The following is a 27470-nucleotide window of genomic DNA, read 5'->3' as shown; positions in this document are numbered from 1 at the left end:
CGTGGATCTGCTGGATGTGGAGTGAATTGGGGAGGCATCCCCTCTCTGTTCTTTCCGCGGTGGCTTCAAGAGTGGCGGCCCTCGTCCCCCTGAGAATTTCATTTTGCCCTATGTTGAAAACCACCTGAGAAGTTGAAAACCATGAGTTATATTTTGCTCTCTATTCGAGAAGGTGATCTACATGTACTGTTCTATTGCAAAAACGTGATAATACTTCCAGGAATAAACAGAAACCATTGAAGCAAAAAAAAAAACCTGCATCCTAGCTTATGCTTCTGTACTGATCTCTTTTGCCTGGACACACGAACAACACTAAGAGATCAAAAAAATCCATCAATAACTTTCAGTTAGCTGCAGTAGATAATACATGTAGATGTTCATATACTTTTGCTGCCCATTGCTATTTACCAAAGTTGCAGGTTTTACCGGCTCTCAAATAACATCCTTAAGTTTTTGTTTCTCTTGGTGTAGAGGTATTGTTTCTACTGCGTGGTATTGATCCTTAAAATGGGAACTAGGGGCACACCAAGAAAAAAAAATATCACCAGCTATAACACAACAGCTATCTTACTCAATTAGTCACCCAATTTTCACTATGCCGCAATTTGTGTCATCTCTCGTAATATTCTCTCCAACTGGAATTCATCATTTCTCCATCAACACTATTGTAATGTAAAGCAGTGACATTGTAAGTTAAAAGGGCATGAGACTCGTCGCAATAACAATGGTAGTAAGTAGTAGAAATGACCTTGTAAACTTAATATGAGAAAAGGTTGCTGCCAATATAAGAAATGAATGACAAGAATGAAAGAAGAAAGAGCACTATCTTGATACTATGCTGTAAATGACTAAGCACCAAATACCAGGACACATATGAAGGCATTAGGTGGGTTTCCAGAAGAACATTAGAGGTTAAGAAGGTACTTTAGAGGTGTTTCCTGAGAACCTGGAAGTGGAAGACCCTATACTATCAACAATGATCACAGAAGCACATCTCTTCATCATTGATGCAAGAAGGAAGCTACAGTACAATACCATCTTCTCAGTTTTATATAAATCAAGTGTGCTTCTTAAAAATGATTTCATCATGTACAGATATAGCCGATGTCATTCCCAATTTCTAGGTAACTATATCTTGAATTAGATTTCGGAATCTGCTATGAGTAAAATATAATAAATGGCTAATTGTTTGGAGAAATGCTGATGAAATGCATGTATAGAACCACCCAGGGCTTGAAGGCTGCTGCTTCTTGAGGCGGGTTGATGTGGTGCACACGTCAGGCATCAGAAAAAATCTAGGAGCGATGGAGATTGAGGTGATTATGGATTTCTGGCAAGCAAGTTGCATAACTGTTCACATCTGTTTTGCAGATATAAACCAGTAACAGAACTAATCAGAGGAATTTTGACATAATTATTACATTACTTCATCTCTATTTAAATAATTTGACTTGTAGACTACTTAAATAGTTAAATTTTCAGCCATGCATTAGTATATACCCTTATTCGATTGATCCAAAAACATTTGGACACCATAAGAGGACTTATACACTAAGAGAATAAAAACTTCCAATGTAAAAGCATATGAGATGGAGGTATATGGGTCTACAAATTCACGGGACTATCGCTCACTATTGAATACAATCGCTTATTCGTCTGGTGTCTTTTTCACCTGCTTGCAAAAATATGGTTTTGAACGATTTGTTCGTAATATCACTAATAAAGCTGGAAAAAAGAATATTTTCCTGCAATTTAAAGTTGACATAGATAACAACTGGGACTTATCTTTGGGCATGTTCAGTAAACAATAGTGCTTAAACCGATACACTTTGAAAATGAACCATACAAAAAATGAAAGAACGAGTTCTTGGATTTATATGGTTGTCATTTTAGCAAGCATGAAAAGACCACAAACCTGAAGCAACATTTTTTCCCTGCGCTGTCGACACGCTCTCCCTACACCCCACCCCAGAGGTCTCAACGACAATATGCGGACGCCGACGCCGTCCTTCGAGGCCTGGCTTAGGTCCTTGCTCTACAGTTCCTTATACATTGGCTCGCTCTTTGCATTCATAATCATTTCCAGAAGTAGAAATGTTGAGTGATTATTCGTTTCCATGTACTGATGAAGTTGTTCAAGAAGATGACTGGTGTATTAATAGGAAACATATACCTTGTCCTTGGAGGCGAGATTGATCCAGACCTGTAGGCTCTTATTCACACCAGCATCTCCAAGTGCCTGATGCCTCGATCCGCCGTCATCCACTGATCAAGAACAGATGGAAATGTTAAGTGGGTTAAGTGCAGAATGATTATCTTGTGATTAGAAGTAGACAATAAACAATACCTGGACATCTATTGTTCTGATGGTGCGTTTGTGTCATGGAGCAATCCTGGTGAGTGAAAGGCCCCATGCTTCAGAGAACAAGAGCTAAAGCATTTCAGGAAACAACAACTGAACATGATGCTAAAATACTCCATTATTTGACAGCAAAACTTAGATATGCAATCCGTTCACAACAGCATCACTTGAAGTATTTAATTTTGACCGCAAGTACATGACAAATTCTGTTATTTGACAACTTTTTAAGCAGGGTATAACAGAATATGAAGAGCTAAAGTATTTTAGCATCAATAAGGATTGTGACCACCACACTAAGATCGAGTACTGCCATGAAGCAATAAAAATGAAGCAATAAAAGGAGTCATACCGTTGAGAACATTTTAGTTCTAAATACATCCATATTAATTGCAAGTAATATGAATCGGAGTAAGTAGCATTAACTCGTTCCAATAATTTGTGCATTCAGTTCAATACTCTAGTACAAAAGAAAGTTAGCAGGCGGATTCTTGAGAGGCGCAACCATGAACCACTGTAATCTGTTCAACTTAATTTTTGTTGCACAGTTTACAATCTCAAGCTGACGGCGCCACCAGGATCCACCTTGTGTGTTCTAGTACCCGACCATCTTCTCCGATGCCAACATTTCGTGAGCTCGTTTTCATAGATGAAGGACGTGCAAAATCATCAGAAAAAATCTATTCTCTGTCAGTATTTGTTTTTTTAATAATAGCACGAGAACTGTTATGTTCATTGATTAGGCGAAAAAGATATAGTACAAAGAAAGGGAGGCCATAAGAAAAAACTCCCTGTAAAAAAAGGTTTATATAACTTGGATTTTTTTTTGCGAATTAACTTGGATTATATTAACAGTAAGATTTCCATTGTTCAATAAATACTGAATACATAAATAAGAGAAAACATTTTATGAATTTATCAAAGAAGAGAACAATCCCTATAGCAGAATTTGGATATAAAGATCTATCCTTCCTAGCGCAAAGAAATCATCTCCCTACACATGCTATGAGCAAATTGGATCAGAGCAATAATTTTATATCGCGCCTCACACATATTTGACTGGAGACATTCGTACCAGTATCGAAGTTTCATGGGATAGGTTTAGTGAAAAAGAGAAAAGATGCCTAAATTGTGATCTCCATCGTTTAAAACGGAAGGCGGAAGAGCTCCACTACATGATAAAATTAAAATCACATATAGATAATTCTATATTTCAAAAGACAGTATAGCACTGTGTAGCTAAAGCTTAACCAACCATCTGGATCCCTCAAGTTGCAAATGAAGTACATACAAAATACTGCGCACACACTGATCAAGGTATAAATTGAAATGATCTGATAATATATATATATATATATATATATATATATATATATATATATATATATATATATATATATATATATAGGTCTGCTATTCTCGAACCGGTTCGAGAATAACTATTCTCGAACCCTTTCTGAACTTCCTGGTACATGGAAGTGAACTTCCTGGCGGAACACCAGAATTTCATGTGTTTGGCGGACAGTATTTTGCGGCCAATTTTCGAACCTCTTATCGGAATGACGCATATGATATAGCATTGGAAAGATATACAAATTTCGCATCTTTTTTGTTTCTATTTGTTTTCGAAATTATGTATGCTTTAAAACTAATTTTAAATATGCCAAACTATGTTTTCACGGATTTCTCGATTTTACTGAACTTGTCTGGCTCTGGTTTTTAAACCGTTTGTCGGATTGATGGAAGTGATATGTCGTTGGAAAGCTATTAACTAGGCGAAACTTTTTCATGTTGAACATTTTCCCAAATTCTTCACAGTTTAAGAGCAGATTTGAAAATGGTTGTTCCCATTTTTCCAAAGTTCACGTTTTTTCAACGGTTTCTTAGGTTGTAATTTTTAACCGATTGTCGGATTATTACAAATGATATGTCGTTGGATAGATATTGATTAAGCGAAACTTTTTCATGCTGAACATTTTCCGAAATTCCAAACTGTTTAAAATTAATTTCAGAAATACCCACAATCGGATGCAACGCCGACTCGGAACATTTTAAAATTGTCTCACTTAGATTGATTAGGTGTGGCATGTCACCACCCTGGAGTATGAATAGAGTCATATCATTGCCAATTGCATGGGGTGGAGGTCGATTTGGGAAACCGGAGGCTGTACACGCGATTTTCATGCATATGATTTCCGCCCAGAAAATGCAGACTAGTTGAACTACCCTGAATATGAGAGTGAACTTCTCAGGACATGCTAGTGAACTTCCTGACGGAGTATGTAAATTGTCGATTTTGCTTTCAGCTTTTGTGATAGTTTTCAAACTTTCGATCAAAATGATACAAATTATACATCGCTGGAAAGTTATAAAAAAGTGCAAATTTTCATATAGAATATTTCCAAAAAAGTTATGTTTTAGGAGCAGTTCAAAATATACTAAAGTATGGAATTTTCGAACTTCTTTGTTTTTGTTCTATTTCTCTTAGTGGACTTCGATGTTTTGTATATCAAACCGCGGAAGCCTAAATAGTGAACTTCATTTGTTTTTAACATTTATAGAAAAAGGATACATGTGCTTTACATTAGATATTTTCAGATGAAGCACATGGTACCAGGATGCGTAGTACAAAGCGTAGACTGACATACGTACATACTGAACTTTCACACATATATAAAGTGAGCTTCCAGAAAGAAATTCGAAAAAATCTTAATAATAAGGGATCTTCACATACATGCAAACCGAAGTTCCTAACAAATAAAGAGGAACTTCACAGAATAATTCGTTGAAACAAATAGCTAGCAGCATCACAAAATACAAAGTATCAATATACAAAACAAACTTCCAACATAAAAATAAGCTAACTTCATATGGGGACGAGGTGAACTTCTTTTTCTATTTGAAGCCAGTGAACCAATCGATGCAAATATAGTGCCCGTGTGCTGCAACACAATTTACAAAAAAAGAATGAACTGCCAAGAGAATAAAAGTGAACTCGAAGTTACAGAGTGAATGTGCTGCATAAATAATCATCCAAGAAAAAGAAAACTTTCAGTAAACACGGTGTACCTTTTGGTACTTAAAAAGTGAACTCGTAAAATTCATACAATGAACCGCATCCATTCGGTCTCAACACTAAACCATTAACAAAGCGAGAGAAACAAAACAATAGAAAGACAAATCTGGTTCACATCACTTATTCAATTTCTCAACCAAAACTATAAATTGAGATCTCTCCGAACTTCAAAGCTATAGCTTTCCCGACTTCACAATTCTGTCTCCCAGGGCTGCACAGCTCCAACGTTGAGGGCAACGCCTCAGTGAACTACTGCATAGCATACGTGAACTGATGCTCTGTAAAATGTGAAATGCTGAGCTCTAAAGAAAGGGCAGAGTACGCTTGGTCGAGCTTGCGGCGGCACCTGGTTGATGCAGCGGCTGAATGCTTGCTGGACAGTGGACACTAGACCCCTTTAATCCCCCCAAGCTAGCACCATCGCACATGAAACTGCAATATAAAAAGAACTACATCAGGCTGATTACTAGTATACAAACATTAATGCTGGTTAACAAATTGTTGCTCACATAAGAGAATTTTGGAACTGCTTTTCATCTATTCCAATTACATAATTATTAAGCTTTTATCATATCACTTAGGCATTATAACAAACACCTATAAGTCGTTGACACAAAGGATAAAGAATGCTTCTGGATAAGTGCACGCTTGTGAAGCTTTCTGAACTACTAGTTGTCTGCCCTGATATATTATTTCTTTCAAGCCTAACAAAATCAAGTGCACACTTGTGAAGCTTTTTAGGTTTCAGCTAATTTTGAGATCAGTAATGCACAATTTGTTGCAGAAAAATGTAAAATTGTTCTACCTTTCATGAACTTCACATTCATGTCTATCTGAGCGCAAATTCATGAACTTCACATTCATGTCTATCTGAGCTTCACATTTATCCATTTGTGAATTTCAAAATTCAGTTAACAAAAAATTTAAAATCGGAAAGACTAATTTAGCTGGCAGGAATATCTAAACTGAAGTAGCAGGGAGATGTGAAATTTACCAATTAGGATATGTGAACTCCACATCTCAGAAGAAGTGAACTTCCCAATAGAGCTCGTTGGAGGGGTCGCAAGAGAGCTTTCTTAAATGTATACATCTCAAATGATCTTGGCCAAATAGGGAGTTCACACTATTATCAGGAAAGTACAAAACGCCATGGTATGAATGGTAGAATGTAACATAAATTAACTAAGAAAGAAACTTCCATGTGTACATGTAGTGAACTTATCTTAATACTTACTTGCTTCCATGGCATGGCACATTACTTCCATGACGTGAGTGAAGTTCACTGGCAGCGATGTGCCATCCTAATAAAATGAATTGCACCGGATGGAAAAAAGTTACAGACCACTAAGCAAAAAACGACAAATCACCATAGAAATGAACTTCTCCGTCCAAATTATTGAAAAGAAATAGTAGATAATGCTTTTATATAGCAAAACAAGATTGCTCTGAGCGCCTCCATTTCAGTAACATGCATTTTTTTCAAATGAAATTCATTTTATTTGGAGAGTGAACTTCCATTTTACACCAAATGAACTCACTATGACCATTTAGTTTGTTTCATAGATGAATGAAATGAACATTCACGATGTACATGAGCTTCCACTTATGTGCAAAGTGAACTGTCCAACAAAAGTGAAATATACATGAAACTAAAAAGTGGAATATACATCAACTGTGTGGCTAATTTGAAAGATCAATGGAGAACTAGAGAAAACAATATATGTTTTTGTGGTATTCCCTTTAGAAGTGGAATATCATTTATTTTTTAAGCGAACCACTCTTATCTTAATAGGTGGACTTCCTTTTTATAAAAGTAAACGGAGTGAATCTCAAGAGAGAAAAGTGAACTCCCTGACAAAAAAAACTTGTATCATAGAAGGGAACATGACAACAATATGTGAAGTGCACTTAGTAGAAAATCAAAGAGTGAAATTATTGCGGGCAAAGTGCAAGTAGCCAGAATATTTTGCCCAAATAAAAATCTAACACACAATCTGCAAACAAAATTTCAAATAGCAAAAACAGTTAAATAGAGTAATTATGGATAAGCATCAGGCAGTTCAGAGTAATTATGATTTTTTTTGGCCTAATCGAACTGCTCACATTTAAGAAGTGAACTGTTTAGCGATGTAAGACACACAAGCATGTACAGCCAAGAATAAATCACATGCAGCAGTAGATTTTTGCATAGCAGCAACCAACATAGCGACAGGAGCAGACAGACCTGTGCATGAAAGACCCTCCAAAGCCGTGGACTCCGAGGAACAGCGCAGGGTGAACTCAAATGTTGGTTACGTCGCGTGCTAGCTAACTACTCCGCATGTTGCGCCACTGTGATGGATAGGTGGCCGTCCGCCATCGAGTCCAGCCTGTGGGACAACAACAAAGTGGAATTATGAATAACTAATTTATGTTCTCATGAGCATAAAATAAACAAGTAAAGGACACCAACTTGCAAGAAGATAGAACAACCTACTAACAAAATAGAGTGGAGCAAGGAAATTCAGAAAATTAGAATCTTACTTGTGGAAGGAAAAAAGAGAACCGAGAGATACTCATTATGCACAAACGAACTGCAGTTGTTACTGAAATGAAATGAACTATTTTTCATGATGCTTTATTAGAATGGACTTGACTGGATAAAAATAGGTGAACTCCCAAAGAGGAAAAAGGTTAACTTTCAAGAGAACTAACAATAACAGAAAAGGTTCCCATCAGCCATACAGCAATAATAGGAGAAAGCATAAAACAAACTCCCCAAGAATAAAAAAGTGAACTTGCCATTTTACATGAAGTGAACTGTAGGCACTGTCGAGACCTCGAGACAGAAGCAGAGCAACAACCTAGAAAATGAGTTCTCTGAACACCATCTCTCTGAACTGCGCACTCTTTCTAAACTGCAGATTGCGCAGTGCTAGCAAGCGACACACGTTGTGGTTAAATTGTATCCATGTAGTAGTTCAGAATTAGCTTTCCATAGCATCAAGCAGTGCAGAGGTTGCTCGACTTCGTACACAAAAGAGGGGGGGCGAGATGAACTTACCCAGACTGAGGTGGTGGGAACAGAAATATATGCAAACTTACTGTGTGAACTAATAAAACTTCTCTGACCAAAATAAATGGATTTCCTTCGTAGGTTGAAGTGAACTCCACAAAAAATAAGATCATACAAATATGTAGAGGGCAAATGCTATAGGTGAGAATTCATTAGCGAGAGAGAACGAACCAGCAAACGACCAGGTGTAGCAAATAACCAGACTTGTCATGTTACGTAGAAGCAGCTCACTTGCTTCACCCAACTTCCATTAAATAGAATCTCAGTACTACTGAACTAGTACTCCAGTGCATTGATTAAAATAAATACAGACTACGACAGTTCAAACATGAAATTACAAATTTGCACTTATGAACTTTTTGCTCTTACTCGATCACACCCTAGTTCTTCTAGAATAGCTATTCAGATAAGTTTACCGTCTAGATAATGATGAACTTTCAGCCACATATGGGGTGAACTTCCTGACAAAACAAAACTTAGCGATAAAAAAGGTGAACTTCTTGAGTTGGACAAGCGAACTTGCATTTTAAATAAAAGTGCACTTGCATCTTAAATAAAATCGAACTTCACAGTTTGGTGCTTATGTGCTTTTGATAGTAATCAGTCTATGAAACGAATTTCCAATAAAAATGAGTAAACTTCATGTGTGAACTAGGTGAAACAGTTTTTTATGTGCTGCAATCATCCAATATTTGCTCAAATACAAAGCTAGCAAACAATCTTTATGAAAAAAAAATCACACACGGAGCAGCAGTTAAGAAATATAGTACAACACTTGCAACAGTTTTTATATCACCGAAGAAGTTCACTGCCCAGGGCAAGGCAAGGCACTTCAGTTTAGAGAAATGGACAGGGTATAGCCAGTGGGCGGCCATGTATCCGGAGCACCTCGGGTGGCCACCAAACCGCACAAGAAACTCCCTAAAATCACACAGCAAACTGCCGAGAGATACATCTCACGAACCTGAAGATGGAGCTGCACATGCTGGCAGCGTAGAGTGATGTGAACTACCCGCGGCGGGGCATGTGAACTCGCGCGATGTGGTTTGTCCGCCCCCCCTGTGCTTGATCTCGCGGCGGAGGAAGGTGGGGGTAGCGGGCTAGCGGCGGACCAGGGAGGCCGGCGCGCCTCAACCTCGTGGCCGAGGAAGGTGAAAACGGCGGCGACCCAGGGAGACTGGCGGCCCACGACCGGCGCCGGAGGAAGGCGGGACTGGGCGCGACCAAGGGAGGGAGGCAGCCCTCGAGCTGGCGCCTGAGGAAGGGCCCGACGGCGCTCGTTGCTTGGGGGGCGGCCGGTGTCGCCCGTGGATCGGGCAGCCGGCGGCGCGCGTGGATTTGGGGCGGCCGGCGGCGCGCGTTGCTTGGGGCGGCCGCGGCGCGCGTGGATTTGGGGCGGCGGCGGCGCGCGTGGCTTGGGGGCGGCCGGTAGCGCGGGTGGATTGGGGTTGGCCGGCGGCGCGCGTGGATTTGGGGCAAAAGTCCGGAGAAACAAGGTGGTGAATAGGTAGGGTTCGTGCGGTGGTGTGTTGGGTCTAATTTTTTCCGGGTGGGTTCGGTTCGGTGCGAGTTGGTTGGTCGGTTTAGGTGGTTTAAGAATAGCTATTCTAGAACCCCTCTTAAGGGGGTTCGAGAATAGTTGGGCTATATATATATATATATATATATATATATATATATATATATATATATATATATATATAGCTATAGAGATAGGTCTGCTATTCTCGAACCGGTTCGGGACTAACTATTCTCGAACCCTTTCTGAACTTCCGCGTGTTTCACAAGTGAACTTCTCGACGGAATACCAGAATTGCATGTTCGTGCGGACAGTATTTTCATGATGATTTTCAAACCGCTTATCGGATTGATGCGTATAATATACCGCTGGATTCGCACGGAAATTTCGCATCTTTTTCTTGTTCATTGTTTTCCCAAATTCTATAGTGATTAAAACTAATTTGAAATATACAAAACAACGTTTTCGCGGATTTCTCTATTGTTGTACAGTTTTGGGGTTCCAGTTTTCAAACTGTTTATCGGAATGATGCGTATGATACGCCGTTGGAAAGGTACTGACTAGGCGCACCTTTTTCATGAAGAACACTTTTCTAAATTCTTTATAGTTTAAGAGCAGATTTGAAAATACGTGATTACGTTCTTCGAACTTCTCGGTTTTTCGAACTGTTTTTGGGGCTTATTTCTGAACCACTCATCGGAATGTTCCAAATGATATTGCGTTGAAAATATATTGATTAGGAGAATCTTTTTCATGTTGAATGTTTTTCCAAATTCTAAATGGTTTTAGTTTAATTTCAGAAATACATAAAAGTGAAGATAACGCCGACACGAAAACATTTCGAAATTGGCTCATCTAGATTGATTAGGTGTGGCATTGCGATCTGTTGGAGTATTAGTAGAGTTATATTAGTGCTAATTGTACGTTGAGTTGGTCGATTTGCGCAATCGGTGGTTGTACGGACGATTTCTATGCGTATGATTTCCGTCCAGAAAAACATAGTGCATGAGGTGCTCGAATATAGAAGTGAACTTCCTTATATCTGTTAGTGAACTTCCGATCGCGGTATAAAAGTTTCAGGCATATAATAAAATTATAGCGAACTTCTGTGGATGTGAACTTCTTCTTCCATGAATCTGAACTTCCCGACGGACTTCAATATTGTACAGGGCGAACTTCCGAAACTTTAGTCCAGTTCGAAGTGAACTCCATTTTTAGAAGATTTATCGACATTCTTAACAATTTGAGAGCAGATTTAAAAATATAAAACTCCATTTTTAGAACTTGTCGTTGTTCTTTCAAACTATTGTTCATAGTGAACTTCAATATTATATGAACTGAACTACTAATATTCACTGAGAGAACTTTTGTGTATATTCTATGCGAGCTTCTAGAAGAATTTTGGTGTAATGTTCATGAAATGAACCATGCAACAACAAAATAATGAACTTCCTAGACCATTTTAAATTTATCATCTAATTTTCTAAAACAATATTGAACTTCACAACCACGTTACACATTTCATATAAAAATGAACTTGGTGGATAGTTCGAAGCGAGCTTGTATAAGAATTTTGGTGAACTTCATGCTATAAAAAATGTGAACTTTCTTGAGAAGAGGATTAATTGAGTCTTTATGCGGACTAAAAAAGTTAATTCCTACGTCAGATAAGCTAAGCTTCTCCAAATAATAAATAGTGAATAGTGAACGGTTGATGTTTAGAGAGTGAACTTTTGGGAAAATACATAGTGACATTGTTGATAAAAAATAAGTAGGAAGTGAACTCCAGGGCAGAAAAAACATCAGCCTGTCATATCAAAGTGAAATTATTACAACAAAAAAATGAAAGAAAACTCCCACAATGACATTGTTTTGATGCATATTTGGAAGTACCATTAGGTTGCCAAGTAACATAATCATTATTTTGTAAATACTTGCATGTCCAAGGCTGTGGCGCATGCCTCCATCAATGTGCCGTGGCTGGAGATCACGCCATAATGTAAAAATAAAAATTAAAGAGAGGTCAAACTAGAACAGGATGCAGAACTCTTGGCGAAGTACTCAGTGAGCCACGCTCAGTCATCCCCTGAAGCTGGTAAGGCGCACATCTTGAAGGTGGTTCAGAGAGGTCAAACGCGATATACCTGCACTTCCAAATTGGCAAGAAATGAACTTCGAACCCAGGAGTGAATTTCATGGAATTACACATCTTAAAATACGGCAACAATAATTCTTTGTTGTCGAAAGGAAGAACAAAAATCCAGTACTAAGCGAACTGCCAGAAGTTCAATGAATTTCTCAGAAAATATACTTAACTGCCAGAAGTGTTTTTTATACTAAGCAACAAGGCACCAAAACGCTATTAATAGTAGAATAACTATGCCACTATGTTTTATCAGTATCACCTAGTATAGGGGAAGAGACTTACATGTTATTACTACGTCTACTGGTTACCATTCACAGCCTGCCACAAATCATACTTTCCTTGAAATTGCACGTCATCCTGCAGGCAACAGTACAACACATAGCTTATGACAAGTGAACTTGACACATTATGATGAACTGAACTTCAGGAAAGGGAAAAACTGAACTGAGAAACAAATAAACTAAACTGCAGAAAAATGGCAGAACTTAACTCCAGAACCTGGTGCATCACCCCTACTTCATCGTGTAAGTGAACTTCTGTCTTTGCCGAATGAGGCATTCCCACGATGAGCAAGTGAACTACTGCATATGTCTAATCCGGAGTTCCAACGAGCCTTGTGCAACACCGGCACAGGACTCTCCTGCTCCACCTCATGCCCTGCAACATCCACACACGGCAGGTCCATGGTGTCCTCACTTGCCTGCAACACAGGAGGAACTTCAGATATAATAACTGAACTTTCATCTACAAGCAACGTGAACTTGCAGCAAAATTGTTTACACTAGTCAATTCACGGAGCAGAACTTCAGAATAGAGCCAACCAAAAATAAAGAAGTGTATCGGTTACATTTTTCTCTGTTTTTTACAGGAACGTGAAGTCCCTCCTTCGGCCTAATTGAACTGCTCAGTTGTCAAAAATTACCGTCTACTAAAACAAAATAAACTTCCTACAATTTTGAGTGCTGGCAGAGAAGGCTTAGTCTATGATACAAAAAAAAGTATGTCAAGAACTGCCATTACCTATTAACCATAATAGTATAATACAACTGCAATGTTTCATTCCTGTGTTTTATCAAAACTCCACTGCTTTTCCACCTCTCTCAGATCTTATAGGCTTACAAATATCAAAAAATGGAGTATCCAAAAGCATTCAGAAAATGTATTTTGTGAAGATACACCTGCACATACGAGATGCAATGAAGTAACTTCTTGAAATCGGAAAGTTAACTTCAGAAACGAATGTTGTGTGTTGCAATTATCCAAACTTTGCCTAAACAGAATGCTACTACTCCCTACATATAATGTAAAAAATCTAACACAATTCATAGACATCATTATTAGCTCTGAGCTCCTCAACAAACGAAATGTATAAATATACTAGTAGACAGTGGTAGATGGTCAAGAGCAAACGAAATACTAGATAATGCTTTATACATCAAAACAAGATTGCTCTGAGCTCCTCAGCAATATGCATTTTTTTTCAAATGAACTTCATTTTATTTGCGGAGTGAACTTCACTTTTACAAAAGTGAACTCACCATTACCATTTAGTTTGTTTCATAATAAAATGAAATGAACTTTCACGGTGTGCAAATTGAGCTTCCCATTATGTCCGAAGTGAACTTCCCAAAAAAAGTGAAGATGGTTTGATTATATTTGAACCCCAATGCGGCAGCCAGGTGCTCGGTCAGCCCCAAGAAGACCTACACTGATCTGCTACGGAATGAAGTGTGAACTTCCAGAAATGAAGATAAATTATCACTAATATTGAACAGAAATATCAAATTTATCCATCTGCACTTCCCGAATGCAAATAATGCACTTGCAAGAAAGAAAATAAAAATATGGAGGCGAGCTATACTTTTTATTTAATTCATGTTTGTGGTTTTAACTAAAAAGGTAGACAAAATAAACTTCCTGATAATAAAGATGAACTTCCCTTTCTGAATAATGTGAACTATACTAGTCCATACTTAGGTTCGACAAGCGAACTTGCATTTTAAATAAAAGCGAACTTCACAGTCTATGAAACAATAAATTTCCAAAAAACAAATGAGTAAACTTCATATGTGAAATAGGTTAAATTGTTTTATGTGCTGCAATCGTCTAACATTTGCTCAAATACAAAGCTAGCAAACAATCTTTATGTGAAAATTCATACAAGGCAGCAGTTAATAAATATAGTGCAACACCAACAGTAGTTCAGAAGCATTACAACCTCACCAACAATTCTAAAATCAACCAGCAGCAAAATCAATCCAAACATGAAGTGAAATTATAGCCCGAACGAGAGTGTTGCCACCATGGAAACAGATTAAGGGAGACGGAAGCCGAACTAGCAGTTGTGGATGCACTAATTAAGAAGAAATAAAAGAGAAACATGGGACAACATAAGCGAACTTCCTCCATGTTGCCCCTGTAGTATCGCTGTTGTCTCCAGGCGAAAATGGACCGGCGACGTACGTTGTATCGGTGTAATTATTATATTTGGACCAGTATGGGAAGGCTATGGTCAGGACTAGAAGAGACATAAAACAAATACAAAGACCACAACACGTTTCTACTTACTCTCACTAGGTATTCACTTCAATTATTTATCCTATAATAATACCATGTGTTGATTCAGTCAAAGAAAATGAAGTTATTGGAGCTGCCTACTGCTCCATGTGTTGTTTTGGCCATCTATCCAGCTATGCATATTAGAGGAGGCAACGTCCCATGTCGCATCAATGTTTTTATGCTAAACTTTTTAATGTGGGCTTTAACAAAAAAAAATTGGACAAAGCGAACTTCCATTAAAAAAACAAGTAAACTTCATGTGTGGACGAGGTAATTAACTTGGAATGAACCCTGCCAACAATAGAGCAGAACTTCTATTAAATATTTAATGTTAAGATGAAAATAAATGACAAGTGCACTGTATAAACCAAACGAATGAACTTCCTAAAACTAACAAGTGACCCGAGAGCATTTTCTGCTATCTTTTTTAACAGGAAAGTGAACTCCCTATTTTGGCCTAATTGAGCTGCTCATAATTAACATGTGAACCGCTCAATGCTGTAAATAAACAAGCAAGTATGACCAAGAATAAAACCACATGCAGCAATAGAATTTCGCATAGCAAGAACCATAGTCGACAATGCGAGGAGCAGGCTGACCTGGGCATGAGAGTCCAGCTATTCTTCACACTTCAAATGGTTAGGACTCCCTGCGGCTGCATGGAAGCCTTCCTAGTCGTGGGCCGCACATCACAGATGGAGGCTTCAAACTACAGAAGTAAAAAAGAAAGACGTCATAGTTATAAGTCTATTTGGTTCAGGTCTTTCTCTGGTAAGAAACTACACAAATCGAGGAATAACACCTGACTAGATAACTTCTTCAATTGGAGGGCTCCATGTGCGTCCTGATAGAACTATTTTTCAATCCAAAGTGAACTTCCTCTATTATTTGGACGGAAGAAGGTAAAGTTACAAAAAGAAGAGCACATCTTTTATTTTACATACAATGAACTACCTATTTTATCCTATGTGCACTTCCAGACATATACTTTGTATTATTACATGGCACTGCATAACAATCATTTTTTAGTGTAATAATCCTTGAGAATAATAGATGCAGATTCATGCTGCTCCTCTTGCTAAAGAGGTTCATTTTAATGTGCGGGATACTTCAGACCCTAGATAGGTTGTTCCAATGTTGTTAAATCAAATTATCGCACATAAATTTTAGAAGAAAATATATGACAGTCACATGGGGGAATTTGCTCGTGCACCTGCCATGTAACCATCTACATATGAATTCAAACAGGGGCACTTTTGAGTGCCTACCGGCAGCATAACATCAAAAAGCTTTTAGCAAGACATCAAAGAGCAGGTAACCAAACTTGGTCAGGAACGTTGTGGTTGCACTTCCCGGCAAAAAGAATTGAACATCACAACCGCACATGCATTTTTCATCTTACAAAAATGAACTTCGTGCAAGTACCAAGTGAGCTTCCGAACGAAGTTTCAGTGAAGTTCAAAAATATTTTCGCGAAATGGGCTTCATATATGTATAAATAGAACTTCCGCGCAATTAAAGTTCAAGTACTCTTAGTGAATTAATATTCAGAATAGTACCTTGATCATATAGTAACCATAAGAACTAGAAAGCTACCTCGAGAATCAGAATAGTACCCACAACCTGCGGGTGCTGCGCTTCAAGTTGGACTCCCGCCATGGTTCCTGGCGAAATCTAGCGATGAGCGCTAGTGAACTCCCCATAGGTGTCATAAGTGCACTGCCTGTAATTAATTTTAGAGATGATTTATTTGTAACATAAAATAAATGGAGATAACTCCTTGCATAACAATTGTTAAACTATCCAAAATAGCAGCAGTTAATTCATATCAGCAGGTCACCAGTTCAGTTCAGCAGCTGGAGCAAGTCAGAAATAGCACCCAACGGTGCAGGCACTCCTAGCGGTGGCTCTCTTGGTGGACCAGATGCAAAAAAATTATGAAATTAGTTTGTGTGATGTAATTATCTAAACTTTGGCGAATATAAATCACGAATACACCATTTGTATAAAAATCTCAGCACACCTGCAGCTGTATTCAGAAGTTTAAGCATCGCCGACAATTCTACATCAACTAGCAGGAAATGGTTTTATCCAAAAAAATGTAACTAAAGCAATCCTACAGAGAGGCGAACTCCCTCACGAAAGAAATGCACACCGTGCAGTGCACCCATGATATACCGGCTAAAAGAAAAGGAACAGAGTCATCCATAACCTGAAGTATTTAAAAGCCAACTACAGGCATTAGGACGAGCTGAACTTCTAGACTTCACGCATTAGTTCAGGGAAAGAAGGAAGTGAAACAGCGTGCCGGGATAGGAGCCGCACCCACGGCCCAAAAGCAGAATAGGGGCAGCCACAAAGGCAGGCGTCGTGCATCCAGCAACAACACAGATGGCCAGGGATGGTCGTTGCTCGCGCAAGTACCACGGGGGTTCAGAAAGGCTCCGGGGCATGTGGACGAGGAGGGAAGGGTGGGCTATGCCGGTGTGCTCCAGATCGGGCCAGGGGAAGGTGAACTCCTAGCAGTGGAGGGGCGCCAGCGGCAGTGGCGTGGAGGTAATCCGGCCAGAGATCCATCGGATCCATCAGGTAAGAAGGGGGGGGGGGGGGGCTACCAGGGAAGGGGAGCGCATGAGGCAGAGTGGAGAACCTATCGGTGCGCGCGGCAGGGCATCGCCGGGCGGGATGCGCGCGATTTGGAGGCGAATTTGGCGGCGCCGGGACGGATGCCCTCATCCTAGAAGGGGAGGGCGGCGCGGGGTGCACGGTGGCCTGCCAACGCAGCGCAGAAGGTGGTTGAGGGAGTGTGGCCCGCCGCGGGGCATGGGAGGTCGGGGAGGTGGCTCGCTGACCCGCCGGCGGCACGCCGGAGCTCGTGGAAGGGGCACAGGCGGGCGACTGGGTCGCGTGGGGGTTGACGAGCGATGGGGGGCGTTTGGGTCAGCCCGAGGTGGTTCCGCGTGGGCGGTGGTACCTGCTTTTCTCGGGCGTTCAGATGGGGCGGTTTTGGGATAAGAAACTAAAGCGGGAATAGGGGGTTTGAGAATAGCTATTCTACAACCCCTCTTAAGGGGGTTCGAGAATAGTCCAGCTCTATATATATATTCTTTTTCCATATGGGAAGAAAATGTCACTCAAAATAATTAGCCATAAACTTACATATTTTTTTCGAAGAGGCCGGCAAAAGAATTCCATTAGTTGCTTTGAACAAGCGATTGAATAAAGATTTAGGCAGCTCTTCTCGAAAGACTTAACAGAAGAAATGGTCGCCTCATCTTGAAAGACTTACATAAGCAACAAGGGATCACGATCTTGACAACAATCTTAATCTTCACAATAAATCTACTTACTTATTTTGATACAACACAAGCCATAACCAAAACAAAATCAACTTTTAGGACCTGACAGCAGGTCGGGGATGGAATAATTTACCTCTGAATCATAGACACATCTTCAAATACCCCGGTATCTAATTTCATGAACTGAAGAAAAGCTTGATGTCATTTCAGGTGTAAAGTTGACCAAGAGCTAACCAGGAAGCAGAACGTGAATGTCATTTCAGGTGCAATCACATATTAGAGCAAGGAAGCAATAGTCTATCAGCAAAAGTGATACTATTAGTAGTCTAATTGTCATTATATAACTTCATAAAGAAACTTTTGGAACTTGAGGAAGATTTTCACGAGAAAACTTTCTATAATAACTTCCAAAGAACTCACATCGCTTCATAAAGCAATGCGCAAAAAGAAAGATAAAATCCCATAAATACGTACCTTGAATAGGCAATCAAATAATCAGAATTTGAGGATCTTTTTCCTGGTGCTTGATTACAGCCTTCTGTTGGAAATCTAAATACGTGGCACGCGTGACAATATGTCAAGCAAATAGTGTAAGATTTTTAAGAATAGTGACCTAAATAGAATTTTACTTCATTCATGGGTTAAACAGAACTCACAATCTCACTTCATGTTTTTCATCAAGTATAGGAACTAAGTAAAAAAGTATAACACATCGATAAATGAATGGATAATAACTTGTATAATATGTGAATCATGAATCTGGAAGGTGCCAATTTAGTTTATCTCGCGGAGATTTATTTATTTGCAATATAGAACAGAAAACTCATATCTTGTTCATAATGGTTACTGCAAAAAGAAATCCTTATGCCCTTTCCTTATTAAAGAGTACAAGAAATTACTGATTACCTATATACACCTTATCGCACAACATTTAGATTATGAGGCAAAGATAAGAACAAATTTTAGAAATTACATATATCCTGCAACGACGATTATCTCTACTACTAACATAGTAACAAGGATCAGAAAATCTTAGTGTGTAAATTACATAAGAATCTTCAGCAGCTAACGGATTCGCCCAATCACTGAACTGAGTTATGTGGAATTCAATTACGACCATAGCATAAGTACCACTCCTTTTCCCCTTTATCATGAAAATAGCACAAATGTAAGTGACGTTGAGTTGTTGACCTCAACACAACCAGACAGAATCAGCTGCCAAAATCCAATGTAAAATTAACATGGGATTTTCTGAAACGAACTAAAAAATAAACTCAATAGCCACACCTGTCATTGTTCATGACCCCTGCTACGCTGCCCCCATATCCTGAAATATCCATGAGAAGTAAAATCAAAATAAAAGGCATGTACTATGAAAGCAAACAAGAGTGTACATAATTGACCCTCTAATTTTTCGAAGCCGAAGGTTAATTCACGACCAACGACCAACCTGTGCTCTCCTCCAGAACTAAACGTGTATTCGGATTCGGCAAACAACTGGCATGAAGATTGGCTCCAACCATATCGGAGGTTGGCTGAGTGCCAAGTAAATTGATAAGTGATCCACGTTATTCCCCTTGGGAAAACTAAGAACACGCCTACATCAAAGCCACCGATGTTACCAGAACAAAACATTCTGAAAGATTTCTGAAGCTACAGCTTATAGTAAGTGAAGAGGACAAGGGGTCACCATTTGTACGCACCAACAACAAATACATCCTAGTAGTGCTTCATCCTGTTGTGCGTGCTGAAATGTATGATTGTCCAAGTGAACCACAAAGTCTGTAGGTCCTTCGGCCGGCTGTCCCTCGTGCTTACTACTTCCGTCTGGGCCACCAATGCTACCAATAGAATTGACGTTAGGAATCAGGCTGAAGCAATATGAACAAGAAACTCTGGGAAAACAGCAGAAACAAATCGGATTGTTTTAACTGAAAAAAAAATCAAATGAACAATCCATATGGGGCCTCTCGGATCCATGCACCTGCAGACCGAGATCGAGGCCTCCCTGCCCAGTTCCGGAGCACGGACGCCGGCCGTCTTCAGCAACGCTAGGTTCGCACGATGTGGGCGCCCTGCCGTTGTCCTCCATGCGAGCTCTTCATCGTCGCGAATAGGGAGGGGAGGACTGGGTCATGGCGGCGCCTCCTCCACTTGGACTTTGGTGGGCAAGTTCCCAACGATACGGAGGGGAGTGAAGGCGGAGGGGAGAGTTGTGAGGGCATCAGCTGAGCAGTGCGAGAGCAGGGAGAGTGAGCACGATGGTCATTGGCGGCGGCCTGGCCAAGGAGAGCGGAATCCTAGAGAGAGTATCTAGTGCTACATAGGCTATGGGTGGTACCGGTTTCCCCATGAATCTGGACCGCACAACATGGATCAAGGGACAGGATCGAACACAACTCTGAGATGGATATCCCACCGTGGCACATATACAAATGAGTCCCTTCTTTTATTCGAATTTGTTCCACCTGGTCCATAATTTCCAATATCTGTACTGCCGCTCGCACAGTCGAATCATCCCCAAAATCGTGACTAGGGTTAGGAGAGTGATGCAGCCGGAGCTCAACCTTCCGCCACCACCGAGCACAGGGCCGGACCGCCCATCCCATCCTCCAGCGCGACCTACGGAGATGTTCCAGATGCATGTGCCCGTCGACCACACGGCCACATCTCTGGTTCTGTACCGCCCGCCGGAACTTGTCGCATCCTCGGTGGCTCCATTCCCGAATGGAGACGGAATATGCAGAAGCGCCGCTCCAATGTGCGATTCATCCGGGAGTGCCACAAATCTTGTTGTAGCTGGGCCTTCTTTGGTGAGTTCTGTGCGATTCATCAGGGAGTTTAGTTTATAGTTTGGAGAGAGTATCTAGTGCTACATAGGCTATGGGTGGTACCGGTTTCCCCATGAATCTGGACCGCACAACATGGATCAAGGGACAGGATCGAACACAACTCTGAGATGGATATCCCACCGTGGCACATATACAAATGAGTCCCTTCTTTTATTCGAATTTGTTCCACCTGGTCCATAATTTCCAATATCTGTACTGCCGCTCGCACAGTCGAATCATCCCCAAAATCGTGACTAGGGTTAGGAGAGTGATGCAGCCGGAGCTCAACCTTCCGCCACCACCGAGCACAGGGCCGGACCGCCCATCCCATCCTCCAGCGCGACCTACGGAGATGTTCCAGATGCATGTGCCCGTCGACCACACGGCCACATCTCTGGTTCTGTACCGCCCGCCGGAACTTGTCGCATCCTCGGTGGCTCCATTCCCGAATGGAGACGGAATATGCAGAAGCGCCGCTCCAATGTGCGATTCATCCGGGAGTGCCACAAATCTTGTTGTAGCTGGGCCTTCTTTGGTGAGTTCTGTGCGATTCATCAGGGAGTTTAGTTTCTAGTTTGACTTGGAATCTCGTTGTGCAAATGGAATTTATAGCTGATTTGTGCTGAGTTGGCAACCATCTTCCTGCAGTGGAATTGTGTTGTTGTGCTGTGTAGTTGAGAAATTACTTATGCATCGGTTAGCTTAATGTGCTCTCTTAATAACTCATTGTTTCATATTTATATTTAAATCCAAACGCATAGTACATACTGAACTGAAGGTGGTTCAGCTAGAACACCATATCCTATTTGAGGTGTTGTATGCCACTTTATTTCTATTACCAGATTTGCTACCCTGCATGATATTGCTGAGAAATTATTTATGCATCAGATGGCTTAATGTGCTCACTTGACAACTCATTTTTTTCATATTTATATCTAAACGCAAGAGCGTCATAGATCATGAACTGTAGGTGGTGCATCTAGAACACCATATCCTATTTGAGGTGTTATGTGCTGCTGTATTTCTATTACCAGATTCGGTATTGTGTTCATAGTGCAAGAAAGAGTTATTGCCCTCTGTTTAATCATTGCATTTTCCTCAAACAAATTGATATAATTTTCTGTCGTGTTTATTTTCTTAAACCAGTCTATCATGGAGCCATTGGAATCCATTGTTCCGAGCTTAGGGTCAACAACGGCAACGGCGCTTGAAGACGACGCCAACAGTTTTTCCACGGTAGCTGCTTAGTTGCATCTGTAATAATTTGACTACCAAGCCATGTCACTTCTGACTTGTACCATTTTCTAGGGTGCAATGTTGTCCAGATCATATGACGGAGATAGCTACAGCACACCCACGAGAGAAAACACCCTCCCATTTTGTGTAAGCTTTTTTTAATGCTCAAGCCTTTTAGCATCAAATGCATAAGTTCGGAATTTGAGAGCTATGTATTTTTGGTCAGGGAACAACGTATGAGCCTGCATGCAATGATGAATTGCAGCCTAAAGTTGGCATGGAATTTGATAGCTGGGAAAACGGAGAGTCGTTCTACACACGGTATGCTCATGAGGTTGGTTTTTCAGTACGCACAGGGACACAACACTTAGGGAAGGGTGGTGTAGCGCTATGGAAGCGGTTTGTCTGTGCAAAGCAAGGATGGAGAAAAACAAAAGAGCTCAACAATGAGGCTGTGAAGAAACGGAAAAGAAATGTGAAGATAAGTAGGTGTGGTTGTGAGGCTATGATAGGTTTGAAGAGAAGAAATGACGGTAAGTATGTGGTCGCCCGTTTGGTCCTACAACACACACATCAGCTCGTGTCGCCAAATAAGCGTCAGTTCCTAAGATCAAATAGAGAAGTAAATAGCGAACTCAGGAGCAAATTATTCACATGCCATAAAGCATTGCTTGGCACTTCTGCAACATACCGGATGCTTACTGTAGAAAGAGGGCCTGGACAGATTGGCTGCTTGAAGCGTGATTTACAGAATTACTACCGTGATTTCAAGGAAATAATTAAAGATTCAGATGCACAAACTATTATTGGTGCTATGAAATCCAAGCAAAGTATCAATCCATCATTCTTCTTTGATTACAAACTGGATGAAGAGAACAAGCTAACACATATTTTCTGGGCTGATGGTACCTCTCGGAAGAATTATGCACTATTTGGGCAGGTTGTCTCCTTTGATTCCACATATCGGACCAACCAATATGACATGGTTTTTGCCCCGTTCACTGGAGTCAATCACCATGATTCTTCGGTTACTTTCGGTGCTGCATTCCTTGCAAATGAAACATTTGAGTCGTATGAATGGTTATTCTCAACTTTTCTAGCGGCCATGGGAGGAGTTGCGCCTAAACTAATCATAACAGATGAGGACGCCAGCATGAAAGAAGCGGTTCCAGCTGTATTTCCAAGCACTAGACACCGATTTTGTATGTGGCACATTCTTAACAAACTGCCCGAAAAAGTTGGGCGTGTTCTAATGCAGGATGAGGATTTTCTAAAGAGGTTTGGAATATGTGTATGGGCTTCGGAGACTCCAAACGAGTTCGAGGAAAAGTGGAATTCAATAATATCGGATTATGGACTTGGAAACAATGGATGGTTGGCTAGCAAGTTTGGCATTCGGCAACGATGGATACCTGCATACTTTCGTGACGTACCACTTGGTGGGATATTGAGGACTACATCGAGATCTGAGAGTGAGAACGCATTCTTTGGCCACTTCCTAAACCGGCGACTCTCTTTACTTGAGTTCTGGATAAGATATGAGACTGCTATGGATGAACAACGACAAAAAGAATTGGAGAATGACAATATCTCCCTTCATACACAACCAGTTTTAAGCACAAACTGGGGCATGGAGAGTCATGGTAGGGATGTTTACACCCATTCCATTTTTAAACTATTCCAAACAGAGGTGCTTGCTGCTAGGGACAAGTGTGATCTACAGAAAATGGAGCAAGTTGGCGAGCTTAAGAAAACATGTTTAAGTGGAAGCGGTAGGCCAAGAGAAGTGATTTACAACACCCGTACCAAGATTGCACAATGCTCTTGCAAGATGTTTGAATCAGTGGGTATTCCTTGTTCTCACATAATTATTGTTCTAAAGTGGGAGAAATGCCTAGAAATTCCTAGTCATTATGTTCTTGATAGATGGACAAAAACCGCTACACAGAAGGTAGTATATGATGGTAATGGCAATGTCTTACAAGGATCATGTACATCCCTTCCGTCATCCATGAAGTTGTTATATTCCGATACATGCTCTAAGTTCAACATGGGCATGATTGCTGCTAAACAATGTGAGGAGAAGATGAAGTATTTCAAGAAGGCTATTTTTGAGGTGGTTGACCACGTCCTAAATATGGGAACAACCAAAGAGCACAATAAAGTTGAAGAGTTCGAGTCATTTGTTGGATCGACATTCCCAACCGACATTAGTATTCATCCACCTGACATAGCACACACAAAAGGGAATGGTCACCGATTTAGGAAGGCTTCAGAGATAGCAGCCACTGGAAAAAATAAAAAGAGGTAGTAATGACATATAATTTTCTATCAATTTTTCCTTCGCTTTAATTAACTGACGTTGTTTATGTTCTAGGGCGCAAAGCAGTAAGAAGGATAAACAGGATTAGATGCTAACAGTTGCATTGCGTTTGTTTTGTGCAACGTGGTATGCAATCTTTGGTCATAGTAAACAGGATTACCAGTAAGTATTTTCCTCAAAATCTTTGAGGAATCATCAGTGCCTTGCAGGCATTCGTTGTTGCGTCAAGCTCTATAGATTGAATATCTATTTCTTCGAACCAAGAATTCGCAACTGCTGCCAAGAACAGGAATTTAATCAGTAACTTGGACCATTGGAATCTCTAAATCAATAAATGGCCATGCACTTAAAAGTAATAAGAAAATAAGAATCACAAAACAATATATCTAGCTGAGCATGCCTTTTTAATTAAGCTCCTTCCACAGATTTTGTTTTTTTAGAATAACAGGAGGTTTACCTTCCTGCTCCATTTAAGAAGCCCACGACACAGGCAGAGGATGAACAAGTTCTTTTTTTTGCGAAAAAGGAAAGCTAAGAGTCTGAACTTCTAAAGGAATTCAAAAGCGATAAAGAGCTAGAGCTAGAACTATGTTTCTACAGCGGGCACACATAGGCTTGTGTTTAGCCAGCAGCGGCTTCTTCCATCTCCAGCTCCGGGACCTGGGGGTAGTGCCAATGTCACAGGAGACACACAAGACGCGGTGTCGAGCGTAGACGTGGGGCTATGATCCAAGAAGACGTTCACTGTCAACATCTGAAGTTTTGCACTAGCAAAGTCGAACCTGCCCCAGTCATTCGTAAGTACGTAGAGAGAGATAGGGTCCTGGGGATACCAGGGGTGATCTGTGACACTCAAGCTGAAGCTTCAGCCATTTGCTATCCTGAGAGGAGCCAGCAAGATTGAATGACGGAAGTGATGGAAAAAATTTCCTGCCAAGTCCATCATCGATGCCTTCAAAAGGCTCTGCCATCTCCCGATAGTTCTTAAGATGCTCCACCAAACATGTTTCAAGCTAATCCATGTTATGCCATTGAAGATCAAATCATTTCTAAGTTTCCAGATTTTACCATAAGGCAGCAGCACAAATGGAATTTAAAACATAAATGCTTATCATTGGCTATCTAAAAATGAGCAATGGAGTCTAAATAAGATCCTCTTTACCAAAAAAAGTACTAACTTCTTGCCATATGTCTAGCCACAATACATTTGAAGAACAAATGGTCTACGGTTTCTTCTTCCTTAGAGAAAACACATTCTGTGGGTTTCTTGATATTCCTTCTATTAAGGTTATCCCTAGTCATGGTTTTATTATTCATAACCAACCATAGAAAGATGTCTATTCTAGGAGGGACAACTAATTTCCAAATAGAAGGAATCTGAATTTGTTTTATGCCTCTGAAGTTGATAATGGCATACAGGGTACTAGTAGAATAATTGCCAGAATTATTGTATGCCCAAATAATAGAATCAGAGGAATTACTAAAGTTAATGTGATGGAACAGGATAAGCTAATCTACCTCCACAGATGTTGTTTTGTACGAGGCTCTTGACACAATAGACAATACCAATTTCCATGCTATTCTGGATTCTGCTGAGCTGTGCACAGATGCTAACTTCCGTAATTAGGAGATAATAGAGATCTACCTAGACAGAAAAATCACAAGAACAAATTACATATATGTGCTTACCGGCTGCAGCCTCCAAAGACCCTCGCAGTTTTCCATGTTGCGCGTTAGCACGACTTCTCGTGAGGCAGCGGCGCCAGAGGTCGGTCCAGCTTCGTACAGCTCCATGGCTGCAGCGGCTGCCACTAGCGACGGAGAGTTGGTCCAGATCCGTACTAGGCGACCGCCAGTTGGTTCAGCTCGGGCGGCGGCACCTTGACAAGCTCCGGCGGCGGCACCTTGACAAGCTCCGGCTGCGTCTCGCCTCCTTTAACCCTAGGACGATTTGGGGGCGATGTGCTCAGTGGGGAGAGACTGGAAATGAGGATCATGTACCACAAATTAGAGTAACAGGAGGGTCCAATATGCATATGTGCCAGGGTGGGATGTTACGTTCAATCCTGTCCCTTGATCCATGTTGTGCGGTCCAGATTCGTGGGGAAACTGGTACCACCCATAGCCCATGTAGCACTAGATACTTTCTCCGGAATCCTAGACTCAGATGCGGAGAGGGACGAAAGAAACGATGGAACGAAGGGTAGCGACAAGAGATTCGGTGGGAGGGACGAAGCCCATGTTGGCGTGGCCCAGATAGGCGCATGCGGAACGGGACTACGACAAGGACGACGAAAAGATTGGTCGTAATACGGCTGGCAGAATAAGGAACCTATTCCTCTTTTTTAAGTAGTGTAGATGTAGATAAGTAGTGTAGATATAGATTTGCTCAGCTAGGCCGTACGTATGCTTCCTTGGTTCGTCGTTACAGACAACATTCAGGGCATCCCAAAGATGCCAAACTGTGAGAGCTAGAGTGACCGCCGCGTGGTCATCCGATCTCGCCAGAAACTCCATTAGCCAATATTTCGTAGTGATGAACTGGCGGTGGCATAGTCGAACAGGAAAAGCCGTCTTGACCTAACACCAAACCTCACGTGTGTAGGGACAAAACAACAGAGTGTGCTCCACCGGTTATTCGCGGTTGCAGAAGAGACACACATCCGATGCTGGTATATGGCGGCAGCGGAGCTGGTGACCACTAGGTAAGCAATGCAAAGCACCACACAGAGATTTTCATCTTCCCTGGAGCCTTTATATTCTAAAGCTTATTTCAAATCTTCGACTCCTCCATTGATTCGATCGCTAGACCTCGTCTTGATAAGCTCCTTTGATCGATGAACAAATTTTCGAGTCCTTGCGAGATTGTATGCTGATCGCAGAGTGTACACGCCGAACTTGGCATGCAGCCATGAGCCGGAATCTGCACATGTCCTAAAACATGAAAATAAACATATGTAGTGTCCAAAAAGAAAAAAAAAGTCATTTAATGGCATGAGTGCACAGGTCGCAAAAATGTCCTTTTCCATTGAACTTTATGTGCACAGCGCACTCAAAGAATGTGTAT

The 27470-nt window shown here is 40.8% G+C and overlaps 2 protein-coding genes across 51 annotated transcripts; one reads left to right on the top strand and one right to left on the bottom strand.

Moving 5' to 3' along the window:
• On the bottom strand, window positions 1-26558 carry LOC127332785 (uncharacterized). Of its 50 annotated transcripts, none has more exons than XR_007870663.2 (13): window positions 26093-26558; window positions 24564-24679; window positions 19717-19854; window positions 19464-19611; window positions 19301-19340; window positions 16555-19228; window positions 16311-16437; window positions 15517-15595; window positions 15314-15423; window positions 13694-13868; window positions 13176-13333; window positions 12438-12855; window positions 11741-12153 (listed from the first exon to the last, which is right to left on the bottom strand). XR_007870663.2 is itself a non-coding variant. In XM_071826038.1 (10 exons), the coding sequence occupies exons 4-9, from the start codon at window positions 19534-19536 to the stop codon at window positions 2036-2038; spliced, it is 375 nt and encodes a 124-aa protein (XP_071682139.1). In that variant the 5' UTR covers window positions 19537-19611; window positions 19704-19854; window positions 24564-24679; window positions 26093-26558; the 3' UTR covers window positions 1-124; window positions 1916-2035. The 50 variants fall into 50 exon arrangements, 3 of the variants coding, with proteins under 3 accessions (XP_071682139.1, XP_071682138.1, XP_071682140.1); XR_007870680.2 differs by lacking the exons at window positions 13176-13333; window positions 13694-13868 and having other exon boundaries at window positions 16555-17998; window positions 18147-18242; window positions 18488-19228; XR_007870693.2 differs by lacking the exons at window positions 13176-13333; window positions 13694-13868 and having other exon boundaries at window positions 16555-16625; window positions 18147-18242; window positions 18488-19228.
• LOC127332784 (protein FAR1-RELATED SEQUENCE 5) lies at window positions 20997-24549 on the top strand. Its single transcript, XM_051359126.1, has 5 exons — window positions 20997-21379; window positions 21991-22080; window positions 22153-22227; window positions 22307-24387; window positions 24458-24549. The coding sequence occupies exons 1-5, from the start codon at window positions 21002-21004 to the stop codon at window positions 24489-24491; spliced, it is 2658 nt and encodes an 885-aa protein (XP_051215086.1). The 5' UTR covers window positions 20997-21001; the 3' UTR covers window positions 24492-24549.
• Window positions 26559-27470: the final 912 nt, after the last annotated feature.

This window comes from Lolium perenne, chromosome 2, assembly GCF_019359855.2.
Source record: "Lolium perenne isolate Kyuss_39 chromosome 2, Kyuss_2.0, whole genome shotgun sequence".
Taxonomy (NCBI): Eukaryota; Viridiplantae; Streptophyta; class Magnoliopsida; order Poales; family Poaceae; genus Lolium; species Lolium perenne.
The sequence above is the reverse complement of the archived record's forward strand: the minus strand, read 5'-3'. Positions and strand labels throughout refer to the sequence as shown.

Coding starts and splice junctions, on each gene's coding strand:
- LOC127332784 (XM_051359126.1), top strand. CDS start 21,002: ATGAGTCCCTTCTTTTATTCGAATTTGTTCCACCTGGTCCATAATTTC. Junction 21,380..21,990: donor TTGTAGCTGGGCCTTCTTTG/GTGAGTTCTGTG, acceptor TTCTTAAACCAG/TCTATCATGGAGCCATTGGA. Junction 22,228..22,306: donor AAAACACCCTCCCATTTTGT/GTAAGCTTTTTT, acceptor ATTTTTGGTCAG/GGAACAACGTATGAGCCTGC.
- LOC127332785 (XM_071826038.1), bottom strand. CDS start 19,536: ATGGTTGGAGCCAATCTTCATGCCAGTTGTTTGCCGAATCCGAATACA. Junction 18,563..19,300: donor GGGGTCATGAACAATGACAG/GTGTGGCTATTG, acceptor CCACGTATTTAG/ATTTCCAACAGAAGGCTGTA. Junction 2,063..2,173: donor ATCTCGCCTCCAAGGACAAG/GTATATGTTTCC, acceptor ATGAATGCAAAG/AGCGAGCCAATGTATAAGGA.